The sequence below is a fragment of the Ixodes scapularis genome, unplaced genomic scaffold, assembly GCF_016920785.2.
Source record: "Ixodes scapularis isolate PalLabHiFi unplaced genomic scaffold, ASM1692078v2 PGA_scaffold4__175_contigs__length_147842914, whole genome shotgun sequence".
In the NCBI taxonomy this organism is placed as follows: Eukaryota; Metazoa; Arthropoda; class Arachnida; order Ixodida; family Ixodidae; genus Ixodes; species Ixodes scapularis.
This window is the reverse complement of record NW_024609879.1, coordinates 3,276,904-3,294,862: the sequence shown is the minus strand read 5'-3', so window position 1 is coordinate 3,294,862 and position 17,959 is coordinate 3,276,904. Positions and strand designations below refer to the sequence as shown.

The 17,959-nt window shown below is 45.6% G+C and overlaps 2 protein-coding genes and 1 long non-coding RNA gene across 3 annotated transcripts; 2 read left to right on the top strand and 1 right to left on the bottom strand.

The window, feature by feature from the left end:
* Positions 1-975: 975 nt before the first annotated feature.
* Positions 976-6,322, bottom strand: LOC121837693. The gene is made up of 4 exons (XR_006078297.1): positions 5,638-6,322; positions 1,939-2,023; positions 1,280-1,503; positions 976-1,093 (listed from the first exon to the last, which is right to left on the bottom strand). It is a non-coding gene; the product is annotated as an uncharacterized LOC121837693 (long non-coding RNA).
* Positions 6,323-10,937: 4,615 nt separating this feature from the next.
* On the top strand, positions 10,938-12,008 carry LOC121837647. The gene is made up of 3 exons (XM_042293343.1): positions 10,938-10,990; positions 11,052-11,427; positions 11,991-12,008. The coding sequence occupies exons 1-3, from the start codon at positions 10,938-10,940 to the stop codon at positions 12,006-12,008; spliced, it is 447 nt and encodes a 148-aa protein (XP_042149277.1).
* Positions 12,009-12,300: 292 nt separating this feature from the next.
* Positions 12,301-13,642, top strand: LOC121837646. The gene is made up of 6 exons (XM_042293342.1): positions 12,301-12,364; positions 12,477-12,587; positions 12,674-12,922; positions 12,980-13,151; positions 13,337-13,485; positions 13,566-13,642. Exons 1-6 carry the CDS (start codon positions 12,301-12,303, stop codon positions 13,613-13,615), a joined length of 795 nt encoding a protein of 264 aa, XP_042149276.1. The 3' UTR covers positions 13,616-13,642.
* The last annotated feature ends 4,317 nt before the right edge of the window (positions 13,643-17,959 follow it).

The following is a 17,959-nucleotide window of genomic DNA, read 5'->3' as shown; positions in this document are numbered from 1 at the left end:
AAGACACCCCTGGAGCTATCATGGCACTCTGGCTTAACTCGCGCAAAACTTACAAACATTGCGCTGCGTGAAGACGGAATTGTACGTACGTTTTGTCGTACGTACTTTTTTGGCGTAAGATTGTTTCGTGAATCTGGCCTTAAAACTTTTTGCACAGCGTGTGTGCGCAAGAGCGTTGGATGATTTTCATAGACCAGCGTTCGGACGTGACGTTGCCCAGGTGGGCTGGTGGATGTTGATCATGGTTCTCATTAGCTGACGTAAATTTTTGAAGATTGGATGTAGCAACAAAGGCGGGCTGTTAGCCCTCTCATCACTGCTCGGGTTGTGCCAAAACCGCATCTCTCAAAACCAAACGCCCTAAAGATCGTCGATATATGATTTACCAGGAACGCTGCTGGCAACTTGCTGCCCTACCAAAAAAACCAATTTGATTTTTTCCAGTCTAAATAAAAAAAAAAAAACAGTTTGATTGTTTCCAGCCTAAATTCATAGTGGATTATGGAACAGGAAACCGAAACTGGATTTCATCCACTGGAAACCGAAACTGGGTTTCATCCACTGGAAACCGAAACTGGGTTTTATCCGCTGGAAATAGAAACTGGCTTTTATCAGCTGGAAATTTAAACTGGATGTACTGAACTGTTGCATATAAAATGGAACGACTGGTTAATTTAATTAATTAAATTAATTTATTAATTAATAGCATTAATTTAAATGAGTACTATTAGTACATGATACACACAAGACCTCCGCCTAAGCTGGAAATAAATATGTTGACAATCAAAGCACAATTTGCTATGCATCACAAAAAAAGTGACAGATACCAATAGTCAAAACAGTGCAAATATTAGTTGAGCAGACATTTGCACTCTTAAAATAAATACCATAAAATAAAAATGAAATGCAACAATAGCATTTTATTGTTTCCACTTCACTGCTGGCTCTTGGCGATCGCTCTCTTGGCAGCTCTTTCATCTGCCCGGTTGTGGTCAACCAAGAAGTTGGAGAGGATGGTGCGGACAGGCACCAACCCGCGCTTTCCTTGTGACACCCTCTCGGATGCGGTTGTCCACCAAGTGGCCCAAAACCACTGCAAAATTAAGAACATAATTACGATGCACTTGTTATACATGGACAAATTTATTCCCTTTCATCTTAGTAGGAAACATTCCTAAATAAGGCATGGTTTACAAGCCAGGGGCTACAAGTAAAATATCCCTTCCCTAACATTCATAAAATAGATAAATCTAAAATCATATATGTCGGTTGCACTTACCCCCAATGGCATCGACCTTCTGAGGAGTCATTTCCTGCTTCCCACTGGCCCCCTGCTTTATGTAGCAACGACTAGGCTGGGCCAGTGAGACTACGGTTCATAAGCTCCTCATCAGTGTAAACGGAGCGTGTGATAAGATTTGTGAACTTTGAGTCAGTCTTTGCCTTTAGCATTGCTTTGTTCAACTGTTGTGTTGTTACAAATATTCCGTGCTTCAGATGCACCTGAAACAGAAAAAAAGAATTTGCGGTAACACTCTACTTGGTTATTTATTGGGAAGCTGTGCCATGCATAAAGCTATGCTCAAATGCCCCACGAATCCAGAAACCTATACATGGCTTGCATTAACGTCGTGCCAGCCACCATTGCTCCGTACCATGTTCCAGCTAGTGCCCTCATATTCTGCGGCATACATTTGGCACCATCGAATCTATTCTCCTCCGCAAGGCTTGCAAAGAATCAATTAGATGTTGCGAAATGTATGCAGCAGAAGGTACGGGGACAGGGGCGTGGTACGGAGCAACGGGGGCTGTTACAGTGCCATATGGCGTCGTATGCAAGGCATGTATATGGACACGTCTAAGATAGTATCGGTAGCACCACACAAATAAAAAAAGAATGACTGATTTGATAAACAGGGCAATTTCCTCTTCATTTACCCTTCCATCAATCTCGGCGAGTTCTGCAGGGAAGCCATGGTTGCCACTGTCGCCCCTGGGTGGAACAGCCTTGCGGCAACCTCCACTGAAATATTGCACATCAGTTAAAAAAACGTTTACAGTGATGTGACTGGTCTGAGTCAGTTTAGAACACCTTATGGAGCAGCCAAAACCATCTTGAAGCAACAAGAACTTTCGGAGCACAAGCACATACCGGGTGCCCCAGTTAGCGGGAACCAAGATATGAAAAAAGTGGAGCGCTCTATGGAAATTATACCGACTGCATATTAGTTAGCAAATGGCATGCGAAAGTGTCAACAGTTCTTATCGGGACAAATAAATTACGTCTGAGGAATTAGCTCACTTTTTAAAATACTGTTTTAGTGGCAAAGGTGTAAATAAAAAGTTGTAGAGTGCCCTAAAAAACACTTCACTGCTGTAGTTGCACCACATTAGGCAAAGCTTTGTTCTTTTTACCCCCCCCCCCCCCCCCTAAAACAAAAGGCCTGCGAAATTTAATAAAAAAATACTCTGTGACAATGCGCACTAGAATTCTGGTTTTTTTGTTTGTGAAAATTTTTGTCTTAGCATGCAAGGCCTTCCTTTTTCTTCTTTAATTGTTTTGCAACCACACATTAGCACTCACTCCACATCAGACAGCATAATCCCTCACACTCAATCAACATTTAAATGCGATTTTAAAAACAGGAGACAAAGCTGACGCATAGAAATTGCATGATGCCAATTGTGTTTGTAGTGGCCAGCCACGCACGGTGGCAGTTTCCGACATAACGTTGTGGCATAACTCTAGCCATATTTTGTATTACTTTAAAATAGACGAACCGGAAACTCTGCACGATTGCTCAAGCAGCAGGGCTACAAATCAGAGCTACCAGCTCGAGCTTGTATTATTATAAATTAGCCCATGCTAGGCTAAGACAACTTATAATGTAGTCCCGCCTTCAGTTACATTCAGCAGCAGAAAAAATTAAACACGTCTTGGTCCACGGGCAGAGTTGGATGACACATTAAGTGCACAATATCATTTGAGCAATTAATAGCTTGTAAAGTGAACTAAAAGCCTAGGAAATCTTAGTAGAAACAATGTGCACTCAGCATCATCCGACTTTACCTGTAGGATCAAGGTATTCTTTTTTAAATATGCAAGTATCTGATGCATGCATGCGCATGCTACCTGGAGGAGTGCTGTTCCCCTCGGCACGTGGCTGCACTGCGGCGAAGTTAGATGCACAAAATCGCTATGACTATCTTATAAATGTCACTTGTCCGCTATAGACCTGTGTGGTAAAAAGCTCACTCAACTGAGCTAGCTAACAAGCCCTAATGGATAACGAACAAAGATAGACATTTAGACATTGCGGAACTTCCAAAAAAGCTCAGTGTTCGTTGCCAACATCAAACTATAAACAATACATTATTCGAAGCGATAACCGAATGTTTTCGAAAATTCATTTGCACAAGCGTACCCTAACAATTTGGCCTGAGCTTTCAAAATTGATACTGTCGAGACCGGCTATAACGAAATAGCGGCTACAGCAAAGCGAACACAATCTCCCATTCCAGTTTGCACTTTTGCAATGCATTTGTGTGTTTTTAGCGAAGGAAATTGTGCGGCTCCTGCGGACAGAGCGAAGAAAAATTATGTGATAATTTAAAAAAAGAATAAAATTTGGTAAGTTTAATAAGCCTCGGACCGCCGCACTTTGCTGCCGCGTCCAAGAAGCCATCCAGAACAGGCTGCAGAAGATGCTGGAAAGGCCGCCGGCGGCAGTCTCTGCAACGTCGTCTGCTCCCCGCTCCTTATTTGGGAAGCGGCTTTACCGCATTGCACGCAGAAAAGCGGTCGTGGCATGCCAATAGGGGCGTTCGGAGCGCAAGCAACAACGTTCCGGCAGATACATCAGAGAGAGACTAGATTTAAGAGAGGGGGCAGAGAGGATGCCTGCACTTGATTATTGCGTGGCCAGTGAGGCGAGAAAACTTGGCGGAGAGGCGGACACGTTCGCAGAAAGAGAAGGTTTTGGAGTTTTGACTCCTTTGCATACCGCAGCCCATTTTGCAAATGCGGCCAACAAACCACTCGACCCCGATCAAACGGTTGCCCCATCTCTTAAATCTAGGCTCTCTATACCGACGACAGAGTAGCTTGAGCGCGAACTCGGTGCCGTGCGCGTTTCTTTGTTTGCTTCATGATCTGTGTCAGCGTCTGTTCGGTGAGGTCGATCTTGTGCGCAAGTCTACTTCGCTCAAGCACCAATTCGGCGAATCATCGCCATTCAACGATGGGGAGTCCCTGCATTACCGGCACCTCGACGGGGAAGACAAAGCCAATCTCTCTGAATCAAAAGCGTGCCATCCTCGATGAAGTGCACATAAACATAAAGAACGCCGTCCGTCGGCGTCCTCTGAGGAGCCACCGGAGCTGTTGACACGCTCCGCACGTAGCAGGATCTGTTTTTTTTCGATCGGAGCTTCTCGCAGTTGGCGAGAAGCGGCTCCGACCTAGCAGAGGGCACGTGCAGGGAAGCCTCGACTGCTTTCTGCAGGCACGATAAACGTGTGCCTGTGGCAACACGTGTCATCTTTTTTTCATCTTATTTGTACGTGTTCATATATAACGATTAAACGGATCTAGCAAAGCGATTTCTGATTCCCGTGGACCTCATCATAGCCGGTCTAGACAGTACATTAAAATTCGCTAGCTTTTGTTGCGCTGTCGGCCTGACTTCCTTAAATATCAGTAAACTGTAGCAGGATATAGCAGGGAACACTTCAGTGAAATTGCGCAGCAATCACATCACCGAGTTTAGGTGAAAAGAGTAACAGACTAAATGCACAAGTGAAACTGGGAAATTAATGACAGCATAGCCTGCTTCAAAAGTCAAACTCTGATCCAGCTCATGTAATACAACATTAGAAGTAAATCAGAGTCTGCTGGGAGGCTAGGTGGCAGTGGACACTTCAATCTGAAACTGCGCCTGTAGGTATTGAAGAAGCTACATTCTTAGGTTACAATAAATTATAGTCATTGCATCACTGCAACCACTGGTTACATGTTCCATGGCACATGTTGCATTTCTTGGGTTCGGTCATGCTTTTGCCTCCGAGCATGGTGTCCTTTCTTTGCACAATTCGGTAAAACAGCAAAAATATATGAACTTCTGAGTGAGCATAGCCATTAATCAGACGCGTACTGTGTTTGTCACCACGACTGCGTGGATCATGTTAAAGACCCCAGACTAGTGGCTGTACTGCACTGGCTAAATCGCTCATCTACAGCTGGTAGACAAGTTGCCTGTTGAGACAGACAAAGTTGTAGGCTAAATAAACATGCACAAAACCCAATTTTTTTATGTGAAAGCATTAATTGTTTTATGGAGCGAGCCGACGTTATCAGCTTTGAAGATACACCAAACGGCACCTTAAATCCTTTCTCCAAGTGAAGCCAGCTCCCAGCTATGAAACCACGGGAAAAGCCTAGCAAAACGGCACTATAGTTTCTCTGATCCCAAAGGTCAGTTTCAACGACTGCCACCCCATGGCGCTGCGTGTCCGCGAGGCAGCGGCTCCATTGCTCCATGCGCAAGGTGCGCGCGTACTTGACCGTCCACGCAAGTGAGCGGAAGAGCGGCGTGCATGCTTTCACATTCACAACTCATAAAAAGTGCTTAGGTGTACCTCGAGCCTTTTTTCTTTTGCACCGCCAAGACAGCTGGTTGGACGATTCTCCTCTTGAGCCACCTCCTTGATCAATGCACTGTCCTCTAGAACAAGCGTAGAAAACACTATGTAACCTTGGCTCAGAACAAGCACAAACCCAGTATATCAAGCAGACTTACCATGCTTGCCACCCGCACCCCCAAAGTGACCAGAAGGATGAACCTCCTCCGCCTCATTCGTATACTCTCGAAGCACGGTTTCTTCGTCGCTATCGCTCATAGCGCTGTTCTTTTACCTCCTGCCCGTCGCATCCACAAGGGACGCCTTTTTCCAAAGTCCTGTTCCATACCGAAAAAATCAGCGCTTGGCGCTGCAACAATGAACACCCGGACTCCCGAACACGTGGGAGGCGCGGTAAAAGTGGTCATGTCAGCGAGGATGTGGAAAAAATAAACACACCCAAACTCTTTTTTTTTTTTTTTTTGCGTTTTTCCGGAGCAACGTTACGGACGTCTAAATACCTATACCACTTATTTCGACGGTAGCCGTCAACTTCCCTTAATCGATTTCCGAAAAAAGCCGTCTCAGGCAGAACGGTATACGTTTAAGGCCCGTTCACCCACTTGCGTTTGACTACGACAGACTTTGACACGACCGATTTTTAAGCCCCTTGTGACGCCTTAAAGGGATACTACAACAAATTTTCGGCGCTAATTTCTCGGACTATTCGTGTTCAAAGGAGCGGTATCACATCGGACACACCAATATCTTGTAAAAAAGACACAAAAAGGAATTTCAAAACGAATTAAACGATTAGCAAAGAGCACCTGGTGGATGTCGCTAAAGCCTCGTTTGTAATGCCCGTCTAGGAACCTTGGCAGGTAGTGACGAAAATTGTCTCGCCTCCGGCCACCACGAGAAAAGAGGGGAAGGAGGAACTTCCCTCTTCCCGAGAATCCCTTTTGTGTGTCCCAGAAGTCGCTATTGTCCCTATGCAAGATTGACCCGTCACTCAAAATTCGTATAAAAGCAGCCGCTTCGGTGGCTCGAACGACTAGGCCATCCTCTCGACGTCAGCCTCGCCGCAGCTTTGCTCGTCCCGAGACGAATTACGTCAAGAATGCGTCGGATGTCACGTGCTCTCCTCTGGCTGCTCTCCGAGCGCTTGCCAGAGTGGGCCGTTTATAACAAAAAACACATCCATTAGGTTCAAAATACAAACGTGCGATTGTCATTTACGAATATTGTGGATCACATTCAACCTAATTTTGAACACGGCGGGTATATTTCAAATTTCGTTGAAGTATCTCTTTAAGGTCCGTTCACACACTTGCGTTTGACTCCAACCAACTGAGGCAAGACCGGTTTTTAAGCCTCTTGCGACGTCTTAAGCACCGTTCACACTCTTGCGACCGAGTAAAACCGAGAGAGACCCGACCGGTTTTTAAGCCTTTTGCGACTTCTTAGGACCGGGTGCGCTGCTGCGGAGCTGGTCCTAAGACGTCACAAGAGGCTTAAAAACCGGTCTTGTCTCACTCAGTCGGAGTCAAGCGCAAGTGTGTGAACGGGCCTTTACGGCCGGTTGCGCTGATGCGGAGAGGGTCGTAAATATCGCGAAAGGCTCCAAAACAGGTTTTTATCAATCAATCAATCAACATTCAGGCACAGTCGTTGCTGTGTTACAATCACATTTGGTCTTAATTATTTTTTTATTATTTGCATGCAGAAGTCTGCTAGTTTGGGACACGAGAGTTCAGTTATTAGAATAGGGTGGGCGAGGTGGTTTTAGACCTAAATACTTAACCACAAAGATTACTTTGTTGTATATATTGCTTTATCACTCAAGTCCCCATATGTAAGATGAGAGTAAATAAATTAATTTAAAAACAAACCAGTAATTAAAGGGGTCATGAAACAATATTGGGCGTACAGGTCTTAGTCTGAATGTATGGACACACGGTATTGGTAGTGATAATAAACCTTCTATAAATAGTAAAATATTGTTAATGGTTGTTTTTTCAATTTCAATTTTTTCACTCCCCCCCCCCCCTCCTTTTCTTTTTATTTCGACCGCTAGACCCTTAAAGGGATACTACAACGAAATTTCGGCGCTCATTTTTTGGTCTATATGTGTTCAAAAGAGCAGTATCACATGGAACATACCAATATCTTGTTAAAAAAGTCTCGAAAAGGAATTTTAAGACGAATTAAACGATTAGCAAAGAGCACCTGGTGGATGTCGCTAACGCCTCGTTTGTAATGCCCGTCTATGAACCTTGACAGTAGTGACGGTGAGTGTCTCGCCTCCGGCCACGACGAGAGAAGAAGGGAAGGAGGAACTCCCCTCTTTCCGAGAATGCCTTTTGTGTGTCGCAGAAGTCGTTATTGTCCCCCTACAAGATTGCAGAAGATTAACCCGTCACTCAAAATTCGTACATAAGCAGCCGCTTCGGTGGCTGGAACGACTAGGCCATCCTCTCGACGTCAGCCTCGCCGTAGCTTTGCTTGTCTTGAGACGACCTACGTCACGACTGCGTTGGATGTCACGTGCTCTAAGCTGGGCCTTCTCCGAGCGCTTGCCAGAGTGGGCCGTTTATAACAAAAAATACAGCCACTAGGATCAAAATAAGAACGTGCGATTGTCATTTACGGATATTGTGGATCATATTCAACCTATTTTTGAACACGACGGGAATATTTCAAATTTCGTTGAAGTATCCCTTTAAAGGTGCCCTCCGGAGCTTTCTGCGATCGTCTGTTTATGTTGTTATATTGCGTAGTAGGTGAAAGTTAATATGTATACAAAGTTTTAGAGTACAAAACCGTTTATTAAGTAAATGGCAGTAGAAATATATCGTTACTATTTTCTCTTGAAAGACAATCGCCCATTCCCTGGCCTTCGCTAAAACTTGACCAATGGAAATGCTGCATCTCGCGGTGAATGCGAACGTTATTATTGGAATACTTTTTAAGCTTGTTGTAAATTAGAGTTTGAGAAAAACGTAAACTGATTGTGGTGCGGGAAACATAGTTTGCAATTATCGTTCCAAAGCCAGCGAACTATGTTTCCTCCACGCAAGCTTGTTGCTAGGGGGTGATGCGTCGGCGCGTCGGGTCGTCTGCTTCCCGGGGCGTGTGCAGGCTTGCGTTTGCGGGACACGTGTTCTTTCTTCCCGTGGATCCCGACTCCGAAGCCAGCTTTGCGATCCTTCCACGTGAATGAGTCAAACTTTTCCTTGTCATCTGTGGAATGCGACTGCGTATTGCAATAGTTTCTTTTATCCTTTGAGTGAGCGATTTCCCTGAAATGCCGAACGTTTGTTTCGTCAAGACGTGCCGCCATCAAACTGGGAAGAACGTTCGCAAGGGCGATTCTTCTCTTTGCCGGAGAAAGAACCACGAAGGACTGCGTGGTTACGCTGCGCCGGGCGAGGGCACGACATCGAGAACCTGCCTCTCATTCCCCGTTTTTGTGCCGAACATTTCGAGCCGACTGCTTTCCGAAAGGACGACCTGCGTCGTTCACGTCTTCGATCAGATGCTGTGCCGACGCTTCTGCTTCCCGTCGCCGATGAGACCGACGATCCTCCCCCAAAGCGCCAAAAAGTCGTGGTGAGTTTTTCGATGGCTCAAATATTTTTGGGAGTGTCACGAACATGGCATTCTGCGTTGCGCAGTGCGGCTGCTTCTGGTATCTATATTCTGAACTAAGAACTGAGGAGGCATTTGTGTAACATGGGAATCCACATGGCATTCGTCAAGTCGATCAGTGGTGCATAATGTTCCGGACTAGCGGTTCGAGAGCTTATCGCGCGAATGGTGCGGTGCATGGGGTTCTTCATTTTCGGGTTTTATATTTTTAAAAAATCGGGGGGTAAAAATTGGGCGCTATTTTTCCGGGCGATAATCGGAAAGAAATCGGGTTTTTCCAGAAACCATTCCGAAATTCGGATTTTTTTTCGGGATTTCTTTATCAATTACAAATACGTGCAATGTGTTATTTACATGAACAAATGTAAACAAAATATATTATATAGGCATAGGATATGTTTCTACCTTCTGATCGGCTCTGAAGTGAATCTTTGCGGAGGTCACGCAAATCGAAGAAAATTGTAGCCATCAACGGATGACCAAGGAAACACCGTTTAAACAGATCCAGAATGGTTCATATTTTCTATCAAGTCAGGTGATTTCAACACTGCTTTTCAGGGAGAAATCGGGTTTAACCCGATTTTCATCAGAACTATTCGGGGAAGAAAAATTAGGTATTATCGGGTTTTACCCGAAAACGAAGAACCCTATCAGCATGCACCACCAGGATCGAACTCATTTGTAAAAAGAAAACACGAACAAATAAGATAAGAGGACACAGTCATAAATCGCCTCTAATGGTACCACCATCACCACCCCCCTCTGCTATTGACCCACCCGAAATCAATAAATGTTTTCCCAGCTTGTTTACAGACAGGAACCCTTTCGTATCAGCTTAGCAAAGTTCCAAGTGTCCGTGACTACTAACAAGCAGGTTTTCTTTTATATCTACTCTTGTGAGCAAACTCAGTCTTTTTTTTTTCTTCTCATAATCCTGCGCCCACGATTGCGTGCAAACCCGCGTTTGCAAATTTGTATGCACATAGCAAATGCACGCCATAATTTTGTTGCTTGGTGGCACTTCTGGACGTTGAGAACTCATGGCAGTTGCTGCATGTTTCCCACTTGCGGCTATAAGTGCTTGTTGGTTGCATTTCCTTCAGTGGTTGGTAAATACATGTCAAGCTGCAGCTTTACATATGTATGTAATGTGACATCATATCGCGACATGAACATTTATTGTTGCTGAGCTAGAAACTGAAAATATAGATGGTAATGTAAGTTATAAAAACAAATATAAAGAGTGAGGCATCCCTTAGATTAGTATTACAGTGAGAGCTTTGGTTGAGTGCATGAAATTCTAAGCTATGGAAAGGCTACAAAACAATTCATGGATGTTTGCCATCAGCTAAAAAATAAGGCATCATGGATGTTTGCCGCGGTGACGGCATTGTGTGGAGTGCTCGAGTTGCACCCTTCAACCTTGAAAATATGAAATATGTAATAAACAGTGCCATTTGCAGACTCAGGTCTTGGCAACTGGACTGCCTGCACCCTGCGAGGCAGAAATGACCCTCAGGGACTGTACTGTTGAGACAAACATCCCCGCAGTGGTGCCACCTGTCCCTGTCGCAGACGTGCCTGCACAGTCGCATCCACCTGAGTCTGCCTTCTCCCCTTGTAGCAGTAAGGTGCCATATGAATGCACATCTTCTGTTCCCAGCAACATGCCAGACTCTGACGCAACCTACTCTCCGTCTCACAGCGAGGATTACGAGAGGTAAGTTGTGCATATAAACACATAGAATCTGTAAAGAATGCTTCACATGATCCCATTTCAGAATCGAGCATGGTGCATCAGCTCCACCACCACAACCAGAAGAAGAGCGCCAGTTTCTGGTGTTCGAGAGCTGCCTAAGGGAGCTTTTCAAGACGTGCCAAGAGTGCTCAAGACTGTGCCAAACAACGATCGAAACTACCGGCACACTGATCACAGTCTACAGCATCTGCCCTGTGGAGCACGTGCGCACATGGAAAAGCCAGCCCATCGTCAACGGCAGACCAGCAGGGAACATACTGCTGACCAGCCACCTGGTCTTCTCTGGAGTGAAGATTGCCCCTAAGCTGCGGATGCTACGCCATATGAACGTGCAGGTCATCTCCGACTCGAGCTTCTACGAGCATCGGAAGGCCTTCGCTCTACCTGCAATCCACAAGGTGAGCAATATTCCGGGACACTGCAGCTGCATTTTTTTCCCATAAACCCAATTTTCGAATGAGGTACAAAACTGGAGCCCCAGTCACACTTCGGTTAAATGAATAAATATCTTCTTGTAGTATGCCACTTCTATGGTATAGTGCTAAGAGATAAAATTTTATACATCATGTTACATATGTGCCATGGGCTACTAAATCCACGATGCTTTAATTTATTTCTGCTATGTGTAGTATCCTGGGCAGTTCCCTGTCTGGCATTGGGTTGAGTGAGTCAGGTTCCCCGTGAGAGTCAAGAGACAGAGGGTGGTTGTTAGAATGGAAAAGGGTAGGGCAGCTTCGAGGTAACGGGCGGCCTGCTGCCTCTTTTATGAAATACACAAACATAAAAACACAAATCACAACCTAGCACAATCTAAGTCATATTCAAACTCGCTGCATTGTGCTTTCCTTTTTCTTTCACTCAGTCACTCATTCTACAACACTACACTATGCATACATAAACAGATGGGACTATTGTAGTATGCTCCATGCCTTTCTAAAGCAATATTTATCTGCATGAACAGGTCTGGCTGCAAGAGTAACAGGAACTTCTCAACGAGTTGCAGAACAAAGAGGTGGACATCTCTGCTGACGGGAGATTTGACTCCCCTGGGTTCTGTGCCAAGTACCTGACGTACACAGTCCATGTCGAGCAAATCAACAAGATTCTAGACTCTGTCCAGGTCCAGCTAAAAGAGGCAAGTAGTCAGATTTACGTGAACCAGTTGCAACAATCTCATAATCTTTCTCTTGTGTTATGTCATCAGTTACTTCACTGCTATGCACTATTTTGGTAAAATATTTATTTCACACCTTTTTTAGTCTGAACAGGCCATGGCCAGTGTCAACATGGAGAAGGAGGGCCTCCTCAAGCAGCTGCAATTCTTCAAGGAGAAAGGTATGTTCATGCATAGTTCGTGTATATCACTACTCGGCGGCCTTTCAGGCACTCTGTTCAAATTGGCATAATCACTTATTCTTTTGCTATCTTCGGAAACCTAATGGTGCAGGTATCAAGATCCGATCGTTGGTGACTGACCGTCACCCTGCCACACGAAAGCACATGAAGACGCATGAACCCGGGATTGACCACTTCTTTGACGTATGGCACATCTCCAAAAGTAAGCAATCCTAACAGGCCATTCGTGTAGCTCTTATTTTCCAGCGATCACGCTGCAGGTTTCCCTGACACGACTCTGAATTTTAGGTGTGAAAAAGAAGCTGACAGCAGCAAGCAAACGGGCTGGATGCCAAGACCTGCAAATCTGGATCCAGACAGCTACAAACCATATGTACTGGTCAGCAAGGGCTGCAGGAGGCGACGAGAAACTGCTCATCGACATCTGGCTCAGCATGCACAACCATGTCATCAACAAACACTCGGGGCACGAAGGAACCTATGGAAGGTGCCTCCATGGTGACATGCCAGAGCCAACACGACCATGGATGGATCCCAGTATGTTTTTGTTCTTCCAAATGAAGGTGGTTTTTCTAAAACATGTATCATCCTCAGACTCGCAGGCCTACAACCAATTCAAGAGCATCACTGGCAACAAACTGCTCCTGAAGGACCTTGCACAGATGTCTCCACATGGTCAGACATATGCTTTGGAGGCGTTCCACAGCGTCCTGATAGACTTTGCTCCGAAGTCCCAGGCTTTCAGCCCAGAAGGCATGCTTGCAAAGTAAGTCAACCAATTTACAATCACATTTCCTTCGTTTGGACACTTTCATCCAGTCCATTGGTTACAATGCGACAAACCTGACAGTCTCTTCCTAACGATCAGATAATGGAATTGGATTGATGCCAGAATAACCACTCTTTGTAAGTGGCACACTTTACCATCACTGAAATGTAACCATCTTACAGGACTCGACTTGCAATCCTCCATTTCAACGAAAACTCAAACCGCTGCCAAGCCGTCACACGAGAGGGCAAGCCACGTTGGTCGGTCGTAGCATCAAAAGCACGAAAGGGCCACCACACAGCACGACCAGAGATTACGGATCCCACTTACAGTGAGTATAACACTAACTGCAGTGTGAATGCCTTGTCCAGAGAGCCTAGGAATGTTATCATGCAAAGGTTTGAATTCTAGAGTATGTTGGAAAGCTCATCAAGGAGGCAATGGAGAGCAGCAAACAGTGACGGTCCCTGGCTGCTGCATCGAAGGCCAACACCGTCGTCTTCCCGGGACCGATGACTGCAGCCTACACAAGGCCTCCAAAAGAGGAACTCGTGGCAGCACGAATGTCCAGGTTCGGCCAGAGTCCCCAGTAACGGCATCAAATCCCTAGTCGGGACTTCCATGCTGCCGCAGGTAAGCACACAGGACCTTGGTCCTAATCAGGGTGTAAGATAAGCAGGTGGGGAAACGGCCCATAGAAGCCTACCGCAGCGCCGTGACCGGATTGTGTACTCGTCTGCTTGCGGGTACCCCCGATTTGCAACAGATGGCGCTGCGGCGAGAGGAAAAAAATCGGAATCAGATTTGCATGGAACTTTATGGGAGAGTGCGCAAAATATATAGAGAGCACGACAGTCTTTATTGAAAATCCACGAGAAACCATCTCCGTCAGTTTAGCCAGTCGCCACCGGTCGCCCACCTGGAGTGAGAGTTTGCGGTGCTCCACATCGATGGCGCCACAGAAAAAGAGAAAACCGAGGGGTACACAATCCGGTCGCTCATTTGGCTCTCGTTTCCCCACCTGTCTATCATACACCCTGGTCCTGATACAGCCTTGCATGGTAAGCAACCGCTTTGTTTTGCAGGACGTACGGCGAATGCAAGCAGACAGACCCAAGAGAAAACAGCCGAGCTGCAAAATGGTTCACCATTTTCCATTAGGACACCCTGACCGACAGTAAGGAGGAAGTTAGATCTGTCTGCAATCATTTTTCACAGAAATGCAGATCTCTCTTCATGAGAATGTTCCATTTTAGGGCCTAATCAAGCTGGTCATGGCATGCCTATCTCAAAAGAGGGCAAGGAACTTTAGCCGGTGGCAATGTCGGAGTCACAGAAAAGTCACCAAACAGCGAGACTCAAGGCTACAGCTCAACTTGCGGTGAGGACGACACTAACTTCAGTGTAAACGCCCATCTAGCCCAACTTGGAATGTCTAGGAATGTAATTATGCAACAGTCTGAATTTTCACTGTAGGTTGGAAAGTCTGTCAACGAGGCGGACAGCAGCAGGCAGCAAAGACCTGGTTGGATCTTTCATGCTGCCAGTGGTAAGCACACAGGAGCCTCGTCCTAATGAAAACTACCATGGTAGGCAACCGCTTTGTTTTGCAGGACGTACGGCGAATGCAAGCAGACAGACCCAAGAGAAAACAGCCGAGCTGCAAAATGGTTCACCATTTTCCATTAGGACACCCTGACCGACAGTAAGGAGGAAGTTAGATCTGTCTGCAATCATTTTTCACAGAAATGCAGATCTCTCTTCATGAGAATGTTCCATTTTAGGGCCTAATCAAGCTGGTCATGGCATGCCTATCTCAAAAGAGGGCAAGGAACTTTAGCCGGTGGCAATGTCGGAGTCACAGAAAAGTCACCAAACAGCGAGACTCAAGGCTACAGCTCAACTTGCGGTGAGGACGACACTAACTTCAGTGTAAACGCCCATCTAGCCCAACTTGGAATGTCTAGGAATGTAATTATGCAACAGTCTGAATTTTCACTGTAGGTTGGAAAGTCTGTCAACGAGGCGGACAGCAGCAGGCAGCAAAGACCTGGTTGGATCTTTCATGCTGCCAGTGGTAAGCACACAGGAGCCTCGTCCTAATGAAAACTACCATGGTAGGCAACCGCTTTGTTTTGCAGGACGTACGGCGAATGCAAGCAGACAGACCCAAGAGAAAACAGCCGAGCTGCAAAATGGATCACCATTTTCCGTTAGACACCTTGACCGACAGTAAGGAGGACATTAGATCTGTCCGCAATCATTTTTCGCAGAAATACAGATCTCTCCTCATGAGAATGTTCCATTTTAGGGCCTAATCAAGCTGGTCATGGCATGCCTATCTCAAAAGAGGGCAAGTAACTTTAGCCGGTGGCAATGTCGGAGTCACAGAAAATTCACAAAACAGCGAGATTCAAGGCTACAGCTCAACTTGCGGTGAGGACGACACTAACTTCAGTGTGAACGCCCATCTAGCCCAACCTGGAATGTCTAGGAATGTAATTATGCAACAGTCTGAATTTTCACTGTAGGTTGGAAAGTCTGTCAACGAGGCGGACAGCAGCAGGCAGCAAAGACCTGGTTGGATCTTTCATGCTGCCAGTGGTAAGCACACAGGAACCTCGTCCCAATGAAACCTACCATGGTAGGCAACCGCTTTGTTTTGCAGGACGTACGGCGAATGCAAGCAGACAGACCCAAGAGAAAACAGCCGAGCTGCAAAATGGATCACCATTTTCCGTTAGGACACCCTGACCGACAGTAAGGAGGACATTAGATCTGTCCGCAATCATTTTTCGCAGAAATACAGATCTCTCCTCATGAGAATGTTCCATTTTAGGGCCTAATCAAGCTGGTCATGGCATGCCTATCTCAAAAGAGGGCAAGTAACTTTAGCCGGTGGCAATGTCGGAGTCACAGAAAATTCACAAAACAGCGAGATTCAAGGCTACAGCTCAACTTGCGGTGAGGACGACACTAACTTCAGTGTGAACGCCCATCTAGCCCAACCTGGAATGTCTAGGAATGTAATTATGCAACAGTCTGAATTTTCACTGTAGGTTGGAAAGTCTGTCAACGAGGCGGACAGCAGCAGGCAGCAAAGACCTGGTTGGATCTTTCATGCTGCCAGTGGTAAGCACACAGGAACCTCGTCCTAATGAAACCTACCATGGTAGGCAACCGCTTTGTTTTGCAGGACGTACGGCGAATGCAAGCAGACAGACCCAAGAGAAAACAGCCGAGCTGCAAAATGGATCACCATTTTCCGTTAGGACACCCTGACCGACAGTAAGGAGGACATTAGATCTGTCCGCAATCATTTTTCGCAGAAATACAGATCTCTCCTCATGAGAATGTTCCATTTTAGGGCCTAATCAAGCTGGTCATGGCATGCCTATCTCAAAAGAGGGCAAGTAACTTTAGCCGGTGGCAATGTCGGAGTCACAGAAAATTCACAAAACAGCGAGATTCAAGGCTACAGCTCAACTTGCGGTGAGGACGACACTAACTTCAGTGTGAACGCCCATCTAGCCCAACCTGGAATGTCTAGGAATGTAATTATGCAACAGTCTGAATTTTCACTGTAGGTTGGAAAGTCTGTCAACGAGGCGGACAGCAGCAGGCAGCAAAGACCTGGTTGGATCTTTCATGCTGCCAGTGGTAAGCACACAGGAACCTCGTCCTAATGAAACCTACCATGGTAGGCAACCGCTTTGTTTTGCAGGACGTACGGCGAATGCAAGCAGACAGACCCAAGAGAAAACAGCCGAGCTGCAAAATGGATCATCGTTTTCCATTAGGGCACCCTGACCGACAGTAAGGAGGACATTAGATCTGTCTGCAATCATTTTTCACAGAAATGCAGATCTCCTCTATTGATAATGCTTGATTTTAGGGCCACGATCAAGCGTAATGGAGAGATGCAAGCATTGGCACCTGCCCTCTCAAGCCAGATTTTTCAAGCCCAGCATGGTGCACCTCTATTGTTGGCACATCAGTGCCAACAGTAGAGGCATTAGGAGATGAGGACAGGCCAGTGCTATAATTCTTCCCAGTCCATTAGCTGTAATTAGGGTTCTGCGTTCTCAGATAAACCTGATGAACTCCAAAAAACACTAGCCGTTAAAATTTTGCTGATTCAGATTCATTTGAAAAACTCAATTTTTCGGTCTGCCAGCTGTTATAAGCCCCACCAGTCTTTATATTTTCCGGAATCTTCGAACAATTTTTGCAATTCTCCTCTTATTGCAGTGTCAACTTCCGTTGCCGTGTAGCCCCTTATAATAAAAATGAGGTAGGCCCTCTACGACAGTAGATGAATACGGCTCTCATATGAAAATACTGCTTTACTAAATTCACAAACTGCTGTTTTCTACCTTTCATTTGCCTCATCGAAAATGCCGAAAGACTCCGAACTTTGCGTACATAAATGGAAGCTCCAAATTGATGGATAAAAAAAAAAAAAAACACCCTTTAATTTTGCTAAAAAATTAAATTCAAGAACGCAGGATCCTAGCTATAATTTGCGCAAGCTTTCAAGATCGAGGAAATCGATGACCGTATTGTCATATTCATTGTGGGCACACCACAATGAAGGCGGATCAAGTGCTATTTTGAAGTTTGAATAGCATGTAGTTCTGCACCAGAGATCCCATCCCCAGTTCACAAGCTTAGCCCATCGCAGCAGTTTTAGAAAATTGAAGCATTTTCGGAACCCAATCGACACTTTTCCGAAGACTGTAACACAATGCCTTATCCATCTTTCTTTTCATGTGCTGATGAGCGGACATGCTGTGGAGACTGCA